Below are 20,597 nucleotides of genomic sequence, written 5' to 3'. Positions count from 1 at the left end.
AATACCTTTTGGGGTTCTTCAGTTTCGACTTTGTAAGTTGCTAAAATAAATAGGAAAAAAAAATGATATCAGAGGCAGTTTATTCACCGTTTCTTACAGCACCCAGGATTTAAGCAACTATGAGGGATGGCAGAGTTCAGGTTTCTCAGCCTCCAGAACATGGATCTGTGTGAGGCTTTGTCCCGGTGGTCTGGGGAATTCCCGGGTCACTGACCATGGCTTTAATCTCTGTGGGGATTTCCAGGATGGAATGTATGGTCAGTGAAAACACGTGAAACAATTTTCACTTTCCTGTTTCTGTAAATAGATATATACTCCATGCTTAAGAGACAGCACTGAAATTTAGTGGTTGCAATCGGAAGGGGAACGTGAAAGGGAAGGGAAAGGAAAAAAGCCCCCTCCCCCCCAAAAAAGGCTAGATCCCACTTCAACAAAATGAACTCCATAGCACGCTTGTAAGTGTTTTATTCCTTGACTGTTGTTTCCCTAGCACAGCTTGAAAAGAGGAGACTGGCCACCAACGGAGGTTTGAATTCCTTTTGATTTTTTTCTGATCGTTCTGTGGATTTTACTGAACGATGCGATGCCAACCTTAATTATTAACAAACACAAGTAGTGGTAAAAATGTGGGCTCAGAGCCTAGTTCTGCCACTTCCTACCTGTGGGATTGCGGACAAATTACTTCATTTCCTTGAGTCTCAGTTTGCTCACTTGAGAAATGCAGTCAATTAGTACCTGCCTTACACAGTTAATGGGGAGATTAAAGGAGATAATGTAAAAAATGGGACATGCCTAGCAGAGCACCAGATATTATACAGAAAGTGATGGGTTTTTGATAAAACTGATTATTTTTCTTTGCTGAAATGTCATCTCTAGAAGTTCCCCCTACTGTTAATGAATATCCATGCATAATAAGTAGGACTCCCCCTGTTTTTCTTCTCTTTCTTGCTGCTAGGGTCCTGAGGCTTTAGTTTAGAAAAGTGAGCAAAAAACATGTTGCATTTTTTTTTTTTTTAATTAGGCTCCATGCCCAGTAAGGAGCCCAGTGCGGGGCTTCAACTCATGACCCTGAGATCAAGATCTGAGCTGAGACCAAGAGTCGGATGCTTAACCGACTGAGCCACCCAGGCGCCCCTCATGTTGCATTTCAAGGTCATTATTATTCTATACATACAGTCCATTGATAAAACAAATGAAATCCTAGGTTTTCTTTAGGGATTGCCTGCACGTGTTTGTTTGACACACAGACCTAAAATTCTTGGTAGATGATTAATACTATGCACTTCAACTAGAGTCATTGTACACTTTTATTTTTACTGATTTTTGAATCAAAATGTATTATTTTGGCATTGCTTACTTTAAAATATTTGTTTAGCTATTTATACATAATAAATATTTGCTTATGATGCAGTTTGCTCCATATCCATTCCAAATATGGATTCCTTTTCCAATTTTAAAAATGATAAGTCCCCTCCCCGAACTGATGTATCATTCTTTGTTTTTCAAAGAAATAACAAATCATGATGTTTTTGCTTCTCACTGCCACCTGGGGAGAGGGGAGATATTATTATTCTGTCTTGGAAATGGGGAAACCAAGGCTCAGAAGAAGCTTACTTGCCAAGGCCGCTACACAAAAATACACACTGATTTAACAATGTATTCATAATTTGATTATGATTTTTTTTAACAAACTAGAGGTGCTCCAGAGGTAAGTTTTACCATCACAACTTGCTCCCAAGGAAGGAATATAAAGGACAAAGGACTGCACCCCAGGGGGTCAGGAAGGGACAAGGAATCATAACAGGAGGATGCAACCCACAGCCCTGGAGCGCATTCTCTCCACTGACAAGCTTTATTCCAGCTGGGGGAAAAGGACACACATCACAAGATGGTCCTCAGTACCCTCCAACTGCTGGCACCATAACATGACCACAGCTTACAGGCTTTTTCTCCATGTACTAACTCCCTGTGTGACCTTGGAAAACCAGGAGGTGAGAGGACTCTTACTAATAATATAAAAACAGTAATAAAAATCAGCTAACATTTTTTACACTTACAAATAGCAGGGACTATGCTAAGTGTTTAAATGTATGATTTCACTTAATTCATACAATGATCACTCTTGACACCCCCATTTCACTGAGGAGGAAGCAGAGGCTCAAAGAGTGAAGTTAACTTGCCCAAGGTCACTCTGTTAGCAAATGGCTTTCAAACTTTCTCCCAGCTACGGAATCATTCGTTTAAGTGGAATATTGCCCACCAGCGTACACAGAACTTCTCTGGTTGATGTTATCCTCAAGGTCTCCAGTACCCCTCAGGACAGTCCTAGGGCCTAGGAAGCATAGTCTGAATGCCTGGTCTAGATGACCTGAGGACAATTCTGCAGAACTTCTAGAACAGCCTATATACTGCTTACTCACATTCTGTATAAAAGGGCAAAGCCTCAGAAAGGCACCCATGCTGAGCTATGTACCCCCAAGGGGATGGTCTTTGTTTTCCTGGCACTAAGGGACAAACTCATACAATGGTGACAGTGAAAGCTAACCACCTCATCCTTCTCCTTCTTTTCCTCCCTCTCTCTCCCCCTCTCCTCCAGAAAGGTAGCATTTAGATTCCTCACCCTTGGTGGACAGAGAATGAAAGAACGATCCATTTTGAGTTAATCTTTGTAGAAGATGAGACTTACATTGAGATTGATTGATTTTTACCTATGGATATCCAATTGCTCCAACACCATGAAAGGCTAATGTTTCCTCCATTAAATTCCCTTTTATAATTTTGTAAAAAAAAAAAAAAAAATCAGTTGGACACACTTGTGTAGGTCTCAGTTCTGGGTTCTTAATTCTGTTTCATCATGCTATGTGTCCTTCCTTGCCAATGCCACATAGTTTTGATTACTACAGATATAATTCTTGAAATCAGGTAGTCTGCTACCTCTCAATTTTTCAGGGTTTTTTTTTTTTTTTTTGGTGTTGTTGTTTTTAGCTATTCTAGTTCCTTTGCTGTTCTATATACATTTTAGAATAATCTTGTCAATATATTAAAAAAGAAAAGATCTTGCTGAGATTTTTATAGGAATTACATTAATCTATCGACCTGCGGAGAATATTTTTTCTACATGGAGTTTTCCAATCCATAAACATTGCTGGGAATGGCCAGCAATCCCTGTACCGACGGATGAAAGATTACTCCAAACTTTGCTGAGAAAGAAAGGAGAAGGCAAGGGGGTCAGAGACGAAGACCCTTTGCTCTTCTTTGCTCCAGCTTTTATTGGTCCTTCAGGATAATCACAAATCCTTATCACTGTTTCTCAAGCACGTGATGTGTGACAAGGGATCTTACTGAAACTAGGAGGATCTCTTTACAGGAAAGATACAATATGCTAATCTGCGTGTTCTATGAGTTCTGCTAAACATAGCTTAAGGGACAATGCATACGTCTCTTAGATCACAGGGCGGCTGTTTGGGCTAAGAAAGCTTGGGGGAAGGCAACTCCCCACGGCATTCCAACGGCAGAGTGGTCACGTGGGCCTCAGCATTCCAAAGGCCTATGCCCTTCTCTGAAACCCTCCCTGTCCTTAGCGGCCTCTGTGTTTCATTTTAGCAAGTCAGGTATTATGGCTGATTTCATGCTCTACATTAACCCCAACAAAACATGGTATATCTCCCCCATTTATGTAGGTTTCCTTTGAATTATTTCATCAGCAATTTGTAGTTTTCAAAATTTAAGTCTTGTAACATTTTGTTAGAGTCAATTTCTTTCTTTAGCTACTGTGAATGTTATAGTATTTTCTGATTTTAGTGTGTTCATTGCTAGTATATAGAAATAGGATTTTTTAATTCTATTTTGTATCCTGTGACCTTGTTGAACTCATTTATTCTTCTAAGATTTTTTTTTTTTTTTTGTAAATTCCTTGGAAATTTCTACCTAGGCAATCCTGTCGTCTGCAAATAAGGACAGGTTAATTCTTTGTTTGATTTGTACATCTTTTATTTCCTTTTCTTGACTTGTTACACTGGCTAGAACTTCCAGCACTATGTTGAATAGGAGTGGTAAGAGTGGACATCCTTGCCTTCCTTGTTCCCAGTCTCAGGGGAAAGTATTCAATGTTTCTCCATTAAGTATCATATTAGCTATAAGCTTGCTTTCTTTCTTTTTCTTTTTTTACAAATGCTCTTTTTTTCAAGTTGAGAAAGTTGCCCTCTATTCTTATTTTTCTGAAGGTTTTTACCATAAATGGGTCTTGAATTTGTCAAATGCGTTTTCTGCATAGATTGATGATTGTGTGATTTTTCTTCTTTAGGCTGTCAATAAAGATTTCATTGATGATTGAGTTTTTTGAGTGATCTTTGAAAATCAAACTAGCTTTGCATCCCTGGAATAAACAGCATTCAGTTATGGTATAATTCTATTTTATGTCTTGCTGAATTCTATTTGCTAATATTTTGCAAAGGATTTTTATGACTATACTCATGAAGGATGTTAATCTGGAGTTTTCTTGTGCACATCTCTGTCTGGTTTGCTATCGGGGTAATACCAGCTTCTTAAAATGAATCAGTAAGTGTTTCCTCCTCTTCCATTTTTCTTGGAAAGATTGTATAGAATTGGTGTTAATTCATTTTTAAACATTTGGTAGAATTCTCGAGTGAAATCTCCCAGGACTTTGAGATGGTCTTTTTGGGAGTTCTATTTTCTGTTAATAAATTTATTTTTAAATTTTAATTCCAGTATAGTTAACATACAGTGTTAAAGCTTTTTTTTTTTTTGAGTTTTAAAATTATGGATTCAATTTCCTTAACAGTTATAGGGCTATTCAAATTATTTATATTGAGTGACTTGAGGTAATTTGAGTTTTTTTAAGTTGTCAAATTTAGATATGTAGAGTTGTTCATAATATCCTCTTATTGTCCTTTTGAAGTCTGCAAAGTTTGTAATATCTTTGTTTCATTCTTGATACTGTTCATTTGTATCTTCTTTCTGTTTCTTTGTTAGACTTGCTAGAGGTTTGTCAATTTTATTGATCTTTTCAAAGAACAAGCTTTTCCTTTCATTGATTTTCTCTACTCTTTTCTGTTTTCAATTTATTTCTGTTCTTAATCTTTATTCTTTCCTCCCTTCCACTTGCTTCAGATTTATTTTTCTCTTCTTTTTCTATGTTCTTGAGGTAGGATCTTAGATTTAAAGATTTTCCTCTTTAATGTAAGCATTTAGTGCTATGAATTTCCCCTCTGCATTCCTTAGGCTGTGTCCCACAGATTTTTATATATTTTCATTTTCATTCAGTTCAATATATATATTGATTTCCTTTTAGAAATGTGTGCTTTTGTTTCTAAGTATTTAGAGAGTTTTCTGTTACCCTTAATTACTGATTTCTAGCCTGATTACATTGTGGTCAGAAAATACACTATGATTTCAATTTTTCAAAATGTGCTGTTTTATGGCCCAGAATATGGTCTATCTTAGTATATGCTTATGGATGCTTGAAAAGTATATGTATTCTGCTCCTGTTGCACCTTCTATAGATATCAATTAGATCCTGTTGCCAATGATGTTGCTGAATTCTGTATCCTTGCTGATTTTCTGAGTAGGTGTTCTGTCAATGTGGAGAGAGGGGTGTTAAAGTCTCAAACTATGAGTCCATTTGTCTATTTCTTCTTTCACCTCGTGCTTCACATGTATTACAGCTCTGGAACTTGGTGCACACATGATTGTTTTGTCTTCTTGATGGATTGACCCTATTATCATTACAGAATGTCCCTCCGCATCTCTCATAATTTTCTTTGCTCTGAAGTTCACTTTATCAGTTATTAATATAGTCACACTGACATTCTTTAGATTAAATTTACATCCTCCAATCTCTCTCTTTTAATTGGTATATTTAGGTAATTTACATTTAATGTAATTAATGCAATTATTGCTATATTAGGGCTTAAGTCTGCCCTTTAGTTTTTATTTTGTGTTTGTTCTTTTTTTTTTTTTGCTTCTTTTTGATATTTCATGCTTTCTTGTGGGTTATTTGAACATTTTTTAGAATTATTTTTTATTTACCTATAGTTTTTTTTTTTTTTAATATCTCACTGTTTAGCTGTTTTAGTGGTTGCTCTAGGGATTATACTATATATACACGTAACATCACAGTCTACTGGTATGGACATTTTATCAGTTCATGCGAAGTACAGAAACCTTATTTCCCTCTATGTCCCTTAACCCTTTCCTTATAATGGCCTTATGTATTTCTTTTATACACATTTAGAACTATATCAGATAATGTTAAGAGTTATTGCTTCAACCATCAAACATAATTTTAAAAACTCAAAAGAAAGAAAATACGTCACATTTACTCACATTTGTATTCTTTCCATTTTTCTCTCTCCTGAAGTGACGGTCCAAGGTTCTTCCTTTTATCATTTCTTTTCTGTCTAGAAAGCTTCCTTCAGCCATTCTTTTAGGATAGGTCTGCTGGAACAAATTTTCTTAGTTTTCCTTCATCTGAGAATATCTTGATTTCCCCTTCAGTCTTGAAGGATATTTTCACTGGTAATAGGATTCTGGATTGATAGTTCTTTTCTTCTTGTACTTGAAAAATGTTGTGCCACTTTCTTCTGGCTTTTGTGGTTTCTGATGAGAAATTCAGTCATTCAAATTGTTTTTCACCTATAGGTAATGTAGCATTTCTTTTGCTGCCTTTAAGATTTTTACTTTTTATTTTTTATTTTTTTTACAAGTTTGATTATGTTTTTGTGTGGATTGGGTTTACCCTGTTTGGGATTTTCTTGGCTCCTTCAATCTTTTGTTTAATGTCTTTTACCAAATTGAGGAAGTTTTCAATTTCTTCACGTACTTGTCCAGTAGCATCCTCTTTCCCCTTTCTTTCCAGTACTGCAATTTAACACTTGCATTATAGTCCCACAGATCCTTGAAGCTCTGTTCATTTTCTTCCCCCATTCTGTTTTCTCCTTATTGTTCAGATTGGGTAATTTCTATCATTTCTTTCAAGTTTATGGATTTTTCTATTCTCCCCATTCTGCTGTTGAGCCCATCAGTGAGCTTTTTATTTTTCTCATTGTATTCTTCACTTCTAAGTTCCTATTTCTTTTTCTTTACACCTTCCATTTCTCTGCAGAGACATTCTATTTCTTCTATTTTAGAATAGAGTTTTACTCTATTTTTTGTGTGTTTCAATCATGCTTGTAATTGCTCACTGAAGTATTAAGAGCTGCTTTAAAGTCTCTGTCAGAACATGCTAATACTTCAGTTGTCTCAGTGTTGGCATCTATTGATCATCTCTTCATTCAAGTTTAGACTTAGACTTTCTTGGTTCTTGGTATGATGAGTAATTTTCTTTTGAAACCTGGACATTTTAAGTATTATGTTATGAGACTGGATATTATTTAAAGCTTCTGTTTTAGTTGGCTTTTCCTGGTGACAGAAATGGGATAACTTTTTTCTGTCTGCTGAGGGTACACATCTAGGTTCTCCACTTCTTAGCCTCCCAATACCCAAGTGAGGGCAGGGCTCCTCACTCCACTTGGACCAGAGTGGGTACTTCAGTTCCCCACTCAGCTTCTGCTGATAACACCCTGGCTAAGAGTGGTAGGAGTGCTTGTTTTTGCTCCCTATTTGGCCTCCTTACTGCTGGGTAGTTGTGAAAGTCCTGATTCTCCACTGGGTTTTCTCTAACAACATCCCAACAGGGAGAAAAAGGGGCACCTTCTGCGGGGTGGGAGACTGGAATATAAGCTCCCCACAAGGTCTTCATTGTAGGTGGAGTTTTGTTACTCCTGGAAGTGATGAAAGTCCCAGCTTCTGACTTAGCTTTCTCTGCACCACCTCAGCAGAGGGGTTGGGGTACATAATTGCAGGCTGATGAGGATGGGTGTCTGGGATCCCCACTCAGCATTGGCTGGTGGGGTGGAGCCATAGTTTTTTCTGTGATGTTTGGCTGGAGTAGAACAGTTATTGTCTAAGGCTTTTTGTTTTTCTAGACGGCCCCTTCTCTGGTCCTTAGGCCAGAGAGAACAGGCTTTTGCTGTAGATGTTTCTGTTTGTACCCCCTGGTGTTTCTGGATTGCTGGCTTCTTTAGCTCGAAGTCTGGGATATATGAGGCAAGAAGAAAACCCAAGGAACTCACCACCTATTCTTCCTTGGGTTCCTAGGTCTCTAGCTGGTCTACCTTCTTATTTCTACCTTTTCAGAGTCTTCAAGTTTTCTTATGTTTGTTTTACATATGATATCCAACAGTTTTAGTTGTACTTAGCAGGGGGAATAGGAAAGAGTATATATGCTCCATCTTTCCAGAAGCAGAATTCCACTTGACTTTAAATGTATTGTTTTACCAAACTCTCAGAACAATGCCATGAAGGCAATATTATACCCATTTTTCAGATGAAGACACTGAGGTTCAGATGTCATTCACCCAGTAAGTGGTATAAAGATAACTGGAAGATAAATGGAGTAAGAGTCAAACGAGTAAATACAGTGGGGGCAAAATAGCTCACTCCCTTTTTGTTTGTTTGTTGTTGTTGTTGTTTTCTAACTGCCTCTTGGTCCTTTAAAGAGGAACAAGGAAAGGGGTGGGGACATGTAACAGGATCCTTTTGATCCCAGGCTGTAGTTCTTCAGTTTCTTTAGCCCTGACAGGTCTATTCCTATCTCCCACCAGGATGTTCTCTCTGGCAAGGGACACCCTCACCACCCTCACCTGTCTCCCACCTTCTTCCCTTTCTGCTACCCTATGCTCTGTTACTCTAAATTGCATCAGTGGCTTATTTTCTGAGCCCTTTCTCTTTCAGCCATAAACACTTGCCTCATTTATGAAGTACATGAAGAATCCCTCAGTGAAAGACTGAAGAGAGGCTTGAGTTAGTGGCTCCTTCTTTGGGTACCTCAGGTGATGTTCCCTGGCAGGCCACCATGAACATTTGTGGCCTGGGAAGAACAAATGCAGGCCTCTGGTCCAGCTTCCCACTTTCAGTCCTCAGCTTCACCCTACATGACAAGGGGCCTTGCATAGGCCCAAATCCCATCCACACCAGTCCCCATGAACTGCTCTCCCTGCAGCCCAGTCTGTCCTGGGACTCAGGGAAGAGACCCAAGCAGGACCTCAGACAGCCACTTGAGAGGGGGTTTTCTGGGGGCCTCATGTATCCAGAAAGAGAAGGTATAGGCTCCAATGAGAGCATCTAAATAGCCCTATAAGCCCTTTGTAGAAAGGCATGCAGTTGGAATTTAGTCCCAATGGGGCCCATGGCCTTTCTATTGAAAGCATGGTTTATAAACCAACAGCAGCAGCACTACCAGGGAACTTGTTAGAAATGAAGATTCTCAGGCCCAACCCCACAGCTACTCAACCAGAATATGTTAAACAAGATCCCCAAATGATTCATATTTTAAGTGTTAGAATTTGAGAAGCCATATTCTGATGCAGGTGCCCAAGAACAGAACAATATTGCCTTATGGGGGTGAGAGGGGACAGGAGTTGCTTGTCTTAGGACTAGTATTTTATAAGCCATATGGGAGAATGTAGACTTTGCCCAGTCTAAGAGAAAGAGAGAGGGAGCTTTTCCAGTAGTTCTACAACCCTTTATTTCCTGGGGAAGGGGAGGGCAATTTCAATGGATCCTAACTCCTACCCCACAAACCTCTTATGTATGTATTCCTAGGCAAATGACTTCTCCCAGACTCTCGGGCTTTTTTCTCCACACAATAAAGAAGCTGAACCAGATGATCTCTCTCTAACCCTCCCTCCAGGGAAGCAAAACATCCTCGAATGGGAAGCAGCATAAAACTGTGAAAACAGCATGCATTTTTTGTTTATTATGTTATGTTAATCCCCATACATTACATCATTAGTTTTTGATGTAGTTCCATGATTCATTGTTTGCATATAACACCCAGTGCTCCATGCAGAATGAAAACAGCATGCATCTCAGAGGCAGTCTGAGCCTTTCACATGATAGCTCTACCATATATTCCTTGTAGGACCCTGTACAACTCAACCTCTCTGGTTCTCAGTTTCCTGTCTCAAAAAATGGGCTAATAAAACCGCTGTATCAGCAGGGATGCACACAGAGAACCTACTACAGAACTTGGCCTATAGTGTAGGTTCAGAAAATACTATTGTTTATTCCAGCGCAAACATTTATGCCTTTTGTAGAGAATCGGCTGATCCTACAGGCAGAACAAAGACACAGAAAATTGTAGAAATGTTATGAGGCCCTGCTTCTTCATTTTCTTACCTGACAGGGTCTCTTTCTTCATAGAAAGGTCTGAGCTTTGTCAGCAATACCAGAAGCGGGAAGACTTAGCTCTGAACCAGTGGTCAGATCCATTAAATGAATTCTCTGCTCCTATTCAGACTAAACACAGGGACCTAATTCTCATAGTCTGTTATCTCCCTCTCCACACACGGAGCTACCAGGGGAGTTCAAGAAAGACACCACAAGAAGAGAGATGAAGTTTCTATAGGAGGAGAAGGAAGAAAAATGAATCGCTGTATCTTGATTTTCCCTCCCACATATCTACAGAAGGCAAGGCATCTAGGTAGATTGGTGAAGGAGAGAATAGAAGAGGTAGAGAGAAGGCAGCACTAGGAGTTGTGAGATAGCATTGATGCCCAACTGGATTTATTTATATTTTTAAGAGACCAGGCAGGGGGGAACAAAAAAGAAACGAGATGGTAGAGCAGCATGGCTGTGAATTTTTAAACTTATAGTTAGCTAGAGGGAAAATACCATTTTTGCCACATTTTCATTCCACTCAGGGTTACAATATTAATTGGCTTAGCAGACTTACAATCAGCAATTTCTTTTGCGGTGCACAGGTTAATGGAGTTGCCAGAGTGTTTCAGATATGAAATTGTTGCCTCATAATTATGTGGTTCTTCAATTTCAGCACTGAGAAGCATAGAGAAAAAGGTTACTTAAAATAAAACATTGCTTTAAACATATTTTAAAACTTTTTGTATTTTTTCTTCATTAGAGAGGTAATATATCTGATGAATATGGTGATTTAAACAGATATGGAAGGCACACCACCCCTACTCTAAATCATAGAAATTCTGAAAAATATAACACAAAGAATTACATGAAGAACACAGAACTCATCTAGAAATCAGTAAAGTCTCCAGGTGCCATATATAGGGAGGAAAGCACAATTAAAGAATTAAGTGAGAATTACATGCAAAGGGAAACTGAGACAGATAAAGAAAAATCTTAATGACTGGGTGGCTGAGGATTTACTTTGAGTCAGAAGTAATGGGAAGCTAGAACTAAGCTATCAGCATGAAGTTCAGAGTCAAAAATGCCATTTCATCTGTAAAACAAATTGTAAAAAATATATGTACACTTTCCCAGGGAATAGCAGGGAAGCTTGGTATCCAGCTATGACTGTTGGAGCCTTTTAAAAGAACCACCCATGAGAAATCAGAAACTTGAAAACCAAGTACAGGTGAGGTTCTAAATGTATACCGTGTATTTCAGAGACTCAGAGACAAAATGGTGCTTGCAATCCAACCCTCTCTTGTAGAGCAAATCTGAAATCATTCTGTAAAGATGCTTCCACAACCCAAGGCACCTATGGTGGCCAAAGGAAACAATTCCCACTTAAAACAAGCTTATAGTAAAAAAAAAAAAAAAAAATGCAAACCACATAAAGAGATGAGCTACCACATATAGTCAGAAGATATAACAGAATGACAGAATTAAACAACAGAAAGACATGAAAGTGACTTTAAAATAAATATTTTTTTAAATGTTCAAAGAAATAAAGGAATAAAAGCCATTAGGTAAAAAACAAAACAAACAAAAAACTCAAGAGCATGAAAAAAGAATGTAGCTTTAGGGACAAGAGAAAGGAGTTACAGAAATCATTAGTTCTTGTAATAAAAAATTTAATGCAGAAGTTGAAAAGTAGATTAGACACAGCAGGAGAGAGAATTGGGGAATTAGTTAGATTTAAGGAAGTCACTCAGAATGCAGCACAGAGAGATGAAGAGATGGAAAATATTAAAAGAGAAGTTAACCGTGGGTAAGATAGAATGAGAAGGTTCAACATATATAGACCAGGGATTCCAAAAGGGAAAAAGGAAAGGGATGATGAAAAGGAGTCAGTATTCACATGATAATACCTAAGACTTTTAAAATTAAAAAGGGACATAAATCCTTCAATTGAAGTAGCTTCAACAATAAGAAATAATGATAAATCCACACTTACATACTTTGTAATAAGTTAGCATAAGTCAAAGGAAAAAAATATAAAAGCTGTGTGAGAGAAAAGATAGATTACCAAGGAATAGCAGACTGGCAAGGGGCTTCTCATTAGCAGCAATAGGTGGTGGAGATTGTGGATAATATCTTAAGGGCTGAGGAAAGATATCAGTATCAAATTATCTTCTAGCTAAATTGTCATTAAACCTGAGGGAGAAACAAAGACCTTTTCAGAATACCAGTACACATATTTACTGCTCATAGATTCTTGCTGAAATACATCAAATCATTCAAATAAATTGAACTAGTAATGAAGTAGGATATAAGAAACAATGGTGGGGGAGTATCTAGAAAAGATGGCAGAGCAGGAAATCCTGAACTCACCCGGTCCCACAGACACAGTGAGATAACAACTACATCTATTGAACAAACTCTGAAATTGACCTCAAGACTGGCAAGACAGATCTTCCACTATTAATTGGACAGAGACCACATGGAAAATGGTAAGGGGGTGGAGATATAGTTGGGAAGCAAATCCTCAGCAAGACTAACCACAAATGGGAGGGACACCACAAGCAGGAAGAAGCAGAAGGATCAGACCCACCCCCACCCCCCGAGGCACCAGGGACCTGCACTGGGAAGACGAGTCCTCATAACGTCTGGATTTGAAAACCAGTGGGGCTTAACTTCTGGAGCTTTTAAAATCAGCAGGTTTAATTCTGGGAGAGCTGGAGGGTGAAAAGAAACCAAGTCCCTGAACTGAAAGAGCCAGCATAATAAATAACTTGGCTGAGACATAGCACAGAAGCAGCAGTTGGAAAGGTGCCTGGGGTAGATGTCAGTTTTTATTTACTACTCTCAGAATGGGTGCTGGTGGGGCAGGAATCTTCAGGAAATTTCTCCAGGTACCAAAGCAGTGGCAGGCACCATTTCTCCTCCCCCTCCCCAACTCTAGATGATCAGACACTTGTAGGAGCTAGCTCTAAAACTCTCAGTCTAACTTGCTAGCACCACATGCCCCACCCCTGTGTTCATCTGCAGACACGCCCCATCCAACCCACCCAACTCAGCAGGTTCCTTCAAAGCAGCTCCTGCCTGGCCATACCCTACATGTGGCCCCAGCAGAAACCATTATCATTCCAAAGTGACTCCTGCCCTGGGGAGAAGGGGGAGATAATACTACACACCAGCATGCCCACAGTTCCGACTGGCTGTGCAGGAAGTGGGCCCTGCTGTGGGGTGAGCCTGCAACTGTGGCAGAGAGGCTAATTGCAGACATCCAGTCTGACTGCTATCCCTGCCCACATAGGAGCCCCCTCTGGTCTCAGACAGGCCTCTCAACAGCTGCGGGACCAAACCTTGAGGATGTGCTCACAATAGGGAAAGTGGGCCATTGCAGCCAGCTGGACTGAAGGCAATCACAGCTCAGACACAACAGTAAGGCACACACAGCCCACAAGGGAGACATCCCTGCAGTGCCTGATTCTTGTGACCTGGAGGGATTATGCTACAAGATATGATAGGACCTCTTCTACACGAGGCCACTACTTTTAAGACCAGGAGATGTAACTGACCTCCCTAAATATATAGAAACAAACATAGCGAGTTAGACAAAATGAAGGGACAGACAAATATGTCCCAAATAAAAGAATAAGACAAAAATCACAGCAAAAGAGCTAAATGAAACAGAGATAAACAATATGCCTGATAAAGAATTCAAAGTAATGGTCATAAAGATATTCACTGGACTTGAGGAAAGAGTGGATGATCTCAGTGAGAACTTCAATAAAGAGATAAAATATATATAAAAAAGAACCAGTCAGAGATGAAGAATTCAATAACTGAAATAAGAAATACATGAGAGGAGGGGCACCTGGGTGGTTCAGTTGGTTAAATGTCTGAATCTTGATTTCAGCTCAGGTCATGATCTCAGGGTTGTGAGATTGAGCCCCACATTGGGCTTCACACTGGGCACAGAGCCTGTTTAGGATTTCCTCTCTCCCTCTCCCTCTGCCATTCCCCCACCTTAAAAAATACATGAGAGGGAATGAAAAACAGATTAGAGGACACACAGAAGAACAGATCAGCAATCTGGAAGACAGGGTGATAGAAAGCACCCAAGCTGAATGGCAAAATGAAAAAAAAAAAATGAGAATAGATTAAGGAAACTCAGTGACATAATCTAGTGCAAAAACATTCACTTTAGGGCGCCTGGGTGGCTCAGTTGGTTAAGCGACTGCCTTCGGCTCAGGTCATGATCCTGGAGTCCTGGGATCGAGTCCCGCATCGGGCTCCCTGCTCGGCAGGGAGTCTGCTTCTCCCTCTGACCTTCCCCCTTCTCATGTGCTCTCTCTCATTCTCTCTCTCTCAAATAAATAAATAAAATCTTTAAAAAAAAAAAAAAACAACATTCACTTTATAGGGGTCCCAAAAGGAGAAGGAAAGAGAAAAGGGGAAGCAAAAAACTTATTTGAAGAAATAATAGCTGCAAACTTCCTGAATCTGGGGAAGGATACAGAAATCCAGATCCAGAAGGCAAAATTAACCCAAGGAGGTCCACACCAAGACACATAATAATTAAAGGGCAAAAAGTAAGGATAAAGAGAAAATTTTAAAGGCAGCAATAGAAGAGAGTTACATACAAGGGAAGCCCCACAAGGCTATTAGCTGATTTTTCAGCAGAAATTTTACAGGCCAAAGGGAATGGCATGATATATCAAAATACTGAGAAAAAAAAAAAAAAAAAAAATCCTGCAACCAAAAATAACCTACCCATCAAGGTTATCATTCAGAATAGGAGAGGTTAAAAATTTCTCAAACAAAAGTTAAAGGAGTTCATCACCACTAAACCAGATTTATAAGAAATGTTAAAGTGAATACTTTGGAAAGAAAAGGCCATGACTAGAAGAAAATCATTAATGGAAAAAATTTCACAGGTAAAAGCAAACATATAGTGAAGGTAGTAGATTAATCACTGATAAAGCCAATATGGAGGTTAAAACACAAAAGTAGTAAAAACAATAATATCTATAAATAACAGTCAAGGAATACACAAAATAAAAAGATGTAAAATATGGTATATACAAAAAACCTGGAGAGGGGAGTAAAAATTTAGCGCTTTTAGAACATGTTTAAACTTCAGTGAGCATCAACTTAATAAAGACAGCTATAGGGGCGCCTGGGTGGCTCAGTCGTTAGGCGTCTGCCTTCGGCTCAGGTCATGATCCCGGGGTCCTGGGATCGAGCCCCGCATCGGGCTCCCTGCTCTGCAGGAGGCCTGTTTCTCCCTCTCCCTCTCCCCCTGCTTGTGATCCTGCTCTCACTGTGTCTCTCTCTGTCAAATAAATAAATAAAATCTTAAAAAAAAAAAAAAAAGACAGCTATATACATAAGATGTTATATATGAACCCAATGGTAACCACAAATAAGAAACCTTTAACAGATACAAAAAATAACAAAAAACAACATAAAAAGAAAGGAATACAAGTATAACACTAAATAAAGACATCAAACCACAAGGGAAAAAAGAGAAGAAAAAAGGAACAAAGAATTACAAAAACATACAGAAAACAATTAACAAAATGACAGTAAGTACATACCTATCAATAATTACTTTAAATGTAAATAGACTAAATGCTCCGATCAAAAGACACAGGCTGACTGAATGGATATAGAAACAAACCTATGTGTATGCTGCCTATAAGATACTTACTTAAGATCTAAAGACACATACAGACTGAAAGTGAAGGTCTGGAAAACATATATCATTTAAATTAAAGTGAGAAAAAAAAAAAAAAAAGCCAGGGAAGCAATACTTAGATCAGACAAAACAGACTTTAAAACAAAGACTAGCAAAAGACAAAGAAGGGCACTACATATTGATGAGGGGATCAACTCAACAAGAGGCCGTAACAGTTATAAATATCTATGCACCCAACATTGGAGCACCTAAGTAAATAAAGCAAATATTAACAGACTTAAAGGTAGAAACTGACAGTAATACAGTAATAGTAGGGGACTTTAATACCTGTTTCCATCAATGAGTAAATCATACAGACAGAAAATCAACAAGGAAACAGTAGTTTTGAAGCACACAGTAGACCCAGTGGACCGAAAAGATATGTACAGAATATTCCAACCCCAAACAGCAGAATACACATTCTTTTCAAGTCCGCATGAACATTCTCCAGGACAGATCACATTAGGCCACAAAAGAAGTCTCAATAAATTTAAGAAAACTGAAGCCATACCAAGGATCTTTTCCAACCACAACAATATAAAACTAGAAATCAATTACAAGAAAAAATCTGGAAGGAACACAACTACAGAAGGCTATATAATACGCTACTCAATAATGAATGAGTCAAACAAGAAATAAAGGAAAAAATAAAAAAAAATACATGGAGATAAATGAAAATGAAACACAATGGTCCAAAATCTTTGGGATGCAGCAGTACAGGCCTACCTCAAGAAACAAGAAAAATCTCAAATAAAAGACCTAACTTTATACCTAGAAGAGTTAGGAAAACAACAAAGCACAAAGCTAATAGAAGGAAGGAAATAATAAAGATTAGAGCAGAAATAAATGAACTTGAGACAAAAAAAAAAAAATAGAAAAGATCGATGAAACCAGAAGTCAGTTCTTCAAAATGATAAACAAAAGTGATAAGCCTTTAGCCAAATTTATCAAGAAAACAAGAGGAGTTAAGTAAATATAATCAGAAATGGAGGAGTAAGAACTGACAGTAAATACAAAGGACTATAAGAGACCATTATGAACAATTTTATGCCAAAAAATTGGACAACCTAGAAGAAATGGATAAAATCCTAGAGATTTATCATCTTCAGAAACTAAATTAGGAAGAATTACAAAATTTGAACAGACTGATTACCAGTAATCAGGAATCTAAATTGATTCAGTAATAAAAAAAATTCCCAACAAACAAAAGCCCAAAATCAGATAGTTTCAGGATGAATTCTACCAACTATTTAAAGAAGAGTTAATATCTATTCTTCTCAAACTATACCAAAAAATAGAAGAGAAAGTAAAACTTCCAAGTTCATTCTATGAGTTCAGCATGACCCAGATACCAAAACCAAACAAAAACACTACAAAAAAAGGAAACTATAGGTCAATATCTCTGATAAACATAGATACCAAAAATCCTCAACAAAATACTAACAAACCAAATCCAACAATACATTAAAAAAATCAAGATTGAGTAGGATTTATTCCAGGATGCAAGTGTGGTTCAATATTTGTAAATCAATCAGTGTGATACATCACCTTAATAAGAGAAAGGATAAAAACCTTATGATCATTTCAACAGATGCCAAAAAAAAGGGGGGGGGGAGCATTTGAAAAAATACATCTAAAAAAAGAAAAGAAAAAATACATCTATTTATGATTAAAAAAAAAAAATCTCAACAAAGTGGGTTTAGGGGTAGTACACCTGAACATATAAAGGCCACATATGAAAAACAAATAACATTATACTCAAAGGTGAAAAGCTGAAACTTTCCCTCTAAGATCAGGAAGAAGACAAGGATGTTTTCTCTAACCACTTTTACTCAACACAATACTGGAAATGCTAACCACAGCAATCAGACAAGAAAAAGAAATAAAAGGCAATCCAAATTGGTAAGGAAGAACTTACTATTTGCAGATGACATAATACTATATATAGAAAACCCTAAAGACTCCACCAAAAAACTATTCAAACTGATTAATGGTTCAGTGAAGTTGCAGGATACAAATAAGTATACAGATATCTGTTGCATTTCTATACAATAACAGTGAAATAGCAGAAAGAGAAATAAACAATTCCATTTACAAATGCACCAAAAAGAATAAGATACCTAGGAATAAATCAACCAAGGAGGTGAAAGACCTGTACTCTGAAAACTATAAAACATTGATGAAAAAGATAGAAGATGAGACAAATGGAAAGATACACTATGCTCATAGATTGGCAGAATTCGTATTGTTAAAACGTCCATACTACATACTAGATTTATTTTTTCTAGCAATCTAGATTCAATGCAATTTCTATCAAAATACAAATAGCATTTTTCACAGAACTAGAATAATTGTATGTAAATTATCATATGCATGTAAAATATTTACAGTATATAAAATATATAAATTTAAAAATTTGTATGGAATCACAAAAAGACCTTGAATATCCAAAGCAATCTTGAGAAAGAAGAACAAAGCTAGAGGTATCACAATCCCCAATTTCAAGATATACCATAAAGCTATAATAATCAATAAAATATGGTGCTGGCACAAAATTAGACACATAGATCAATAGAACAGGACAGAAAGCCCAGAAATAAACCCATGCTTATATGCTCAGTGAATCTATGACAAAGAAGGCAAGAATATACAATGGGGAAAAGACAATCTATTCAACAAATGGTGCGGGGAAAACTGGACAGCTGCATGCAAAAGAATGAAACTGGACAACTTTCTCATGACATACACAAAAATAAACTCAAATGGATTAAAGATCTAAATGTGAGGCCTGAAACCATAAAACTCCTAGAAGAAAACATGGGCGGTAATCCCTTTGACATTGGCCTTAGCAATATATTTATCGATAGGTCTCCTCAGGTAAGGGAAACAAAGGCAAAAATAAACTATTGGTACTTCATCAAAATAAAATGCTTTTGCACAACAAAGGAAATCATCAACAAAACAAAAAGGCTTGGAGAAGGTATTTTTAAATGACATATCTGATAAGGGTTAATATCCAAAACATATAAAAAAGCTTACACATCTCAAAACTGAAAAAGTAAATAATCCAATTAAAAATGGGCAGAGGGGGGCACCTGGGTGGCTCAGTCAGTTAAGGATCTGCCTTCAGCTCAGGGCATGATCTCAGGGTCCTGGGATGGGGCCCTGCATTGGGTCCCCTGCTCAGCAGGGAAGCCTGCTTCTCCCTCTGCCGGTCTGCCTGCTTGTGCTCTCTCACTCGCGCATGCTCTCTCTTTCTCGAACAAATAAAATCTTTTTAAAAAATGGACAGAGGACCTGAATAGACATTTTTCCAGAGAAGACATACAGATTGCCAATAGACACATGAAAAGATGCTCAACATCACTCATCATCAGGGAAATGCAAATTAAAACCATGATATTACTTTACACCTGTCAGAATGGCTAGAAGCAAAAAGACAAGAAATAACAAATGTTTGCAAGGCTGTAGAGAAAAAGGAACCCTCATGTACTGTTGGTGGAAATGTAAATTGGTACAGCCAGTGTGGAAAACAGTACGGAGTTTCCTCAAAAAATTAAAAATAGAATTACCAGACAATCCATTAATTCCACTACTAGGTATTTACTCATGAAAAATGATTAACACTAATTTGAAAAGGTATACACACCCCTATGTTTACTGCAGCATTATTTATAATAACCAAGTTATGGGAGCAGCCCAAGTGTCATCAATAGATGAATGGATAAAGAACAAGTGGTATGTATATACAATGGAACATTACTTATCCATGAAAAAGAATGCAATCTTGCCATTTGTGGCAACATGGATGGACCCAGAGGGTATAATGCTAAGTGAAATAAGTCAAAGACAAAGACAAATACCATACGATTTCACATATATGTGGAATCCAAAAAACAAACATGTATAAACAAAGAGGAAACAGATACGTAAATACAGAGAACAAACTGGTGGTTACCAGAGGGGTGGTTGGTGGGGGAATGGGGGAAATAAGTGAAGGGCATTAAGAGGTACAAACTTCCAGGTATAAATAAATAAGTCATGGAGATGAAAGTACAGCATAGGGAATATAGTCAGTAATACTGTAATAACACCGTGTGATGACAGATGGTGACTACACTCATTGTGGTGAGCATTGAGTAACAGAATTGTTGAATCAGTATAATGTGTACCTGAAACTAATAAGACACTGTATGTTAATTATATTTCAATTAAAAAAAGAAATAATGGTGATCAAATAAATTAAGAAAGCTATTGGTAAGTCTAAATACATATCAACTGTAAAAATGACTAATTTGTAGAAGTTTAAGAGTAAGATGGAATTAAAAATATTAAATAATAATATGAAAAATAGTGGGAGAGGGCTATGAGAGTTATCCTCACATCTTTGTATCATTTAGGAGCAAGAGAGAGATTTTGATTTATATCAGACTTAGTTGATTGGATGTCAAAATTTAACTGTAACTACTAAAAAGAATAGAAATAGAGTGTTTAACTTCTCAATTGGCAGAAGGAGACTATGGAAATGAGAAAACTTAAATATTAAAGAAGAAGGCAGAAAAGGAAAAAAATACACATGTAAAAAATTTCATAATATACTTAAAATGAGAAAAAATCCAAATAGATCAAGAATCACAATAAATGCAAATAG

At 37.5% G+C, this 20,597-nt stretch overlaps 1 protein-coding gene across 1 annotated transcript in view; it reads right to left on the bottom strand.

Annotated features, from left to right (window-relative positions):
• Nucleotides 1–20,597, bottom strand: part of FYB2 (FYN binding protein 2) — a 94,598-nt gene that overhangs the window by 45,233 nt on the left and 28,768 nt on the right. Inside the window, 3 exon segments of the mRNA XM_045899083.2 lie at nucleotides 5,514–5,593; nucleotides 6,758–6,879; nucleotides 10,796–10,896. Of these exon segments, the coding sequence (XP_045755039.2) occupies nucleotides 5,514–5,593; nucleotides 6,758–6,879; nucleotides 10,796–10,896 (303 nt within the window).

The sequence above is a fragment of the Mirounga angustirostris genome, unplaced genomic scaffold, assembly GCF_029215605.1.
Source record: "Mirounga angustirostris isolate CCGP_5_RB_7025 unplaced genomic scaffold, mMirAng1.0.hap1 SCAF_4, whole genome shotgun sequence".
Taxonomy (NCBI): domain Eukaryota; kingdom Metazoa; phylum Chordata; class Mammalia; order Carnivora; family Phocidae; genus Mirounga; species Mirounga angustirostris.
The sequence above is the reverse complement of the archived record's forward strand: the minus strand, read 5'-3'. Positions and strand labels throughout refer to the sequence as shown.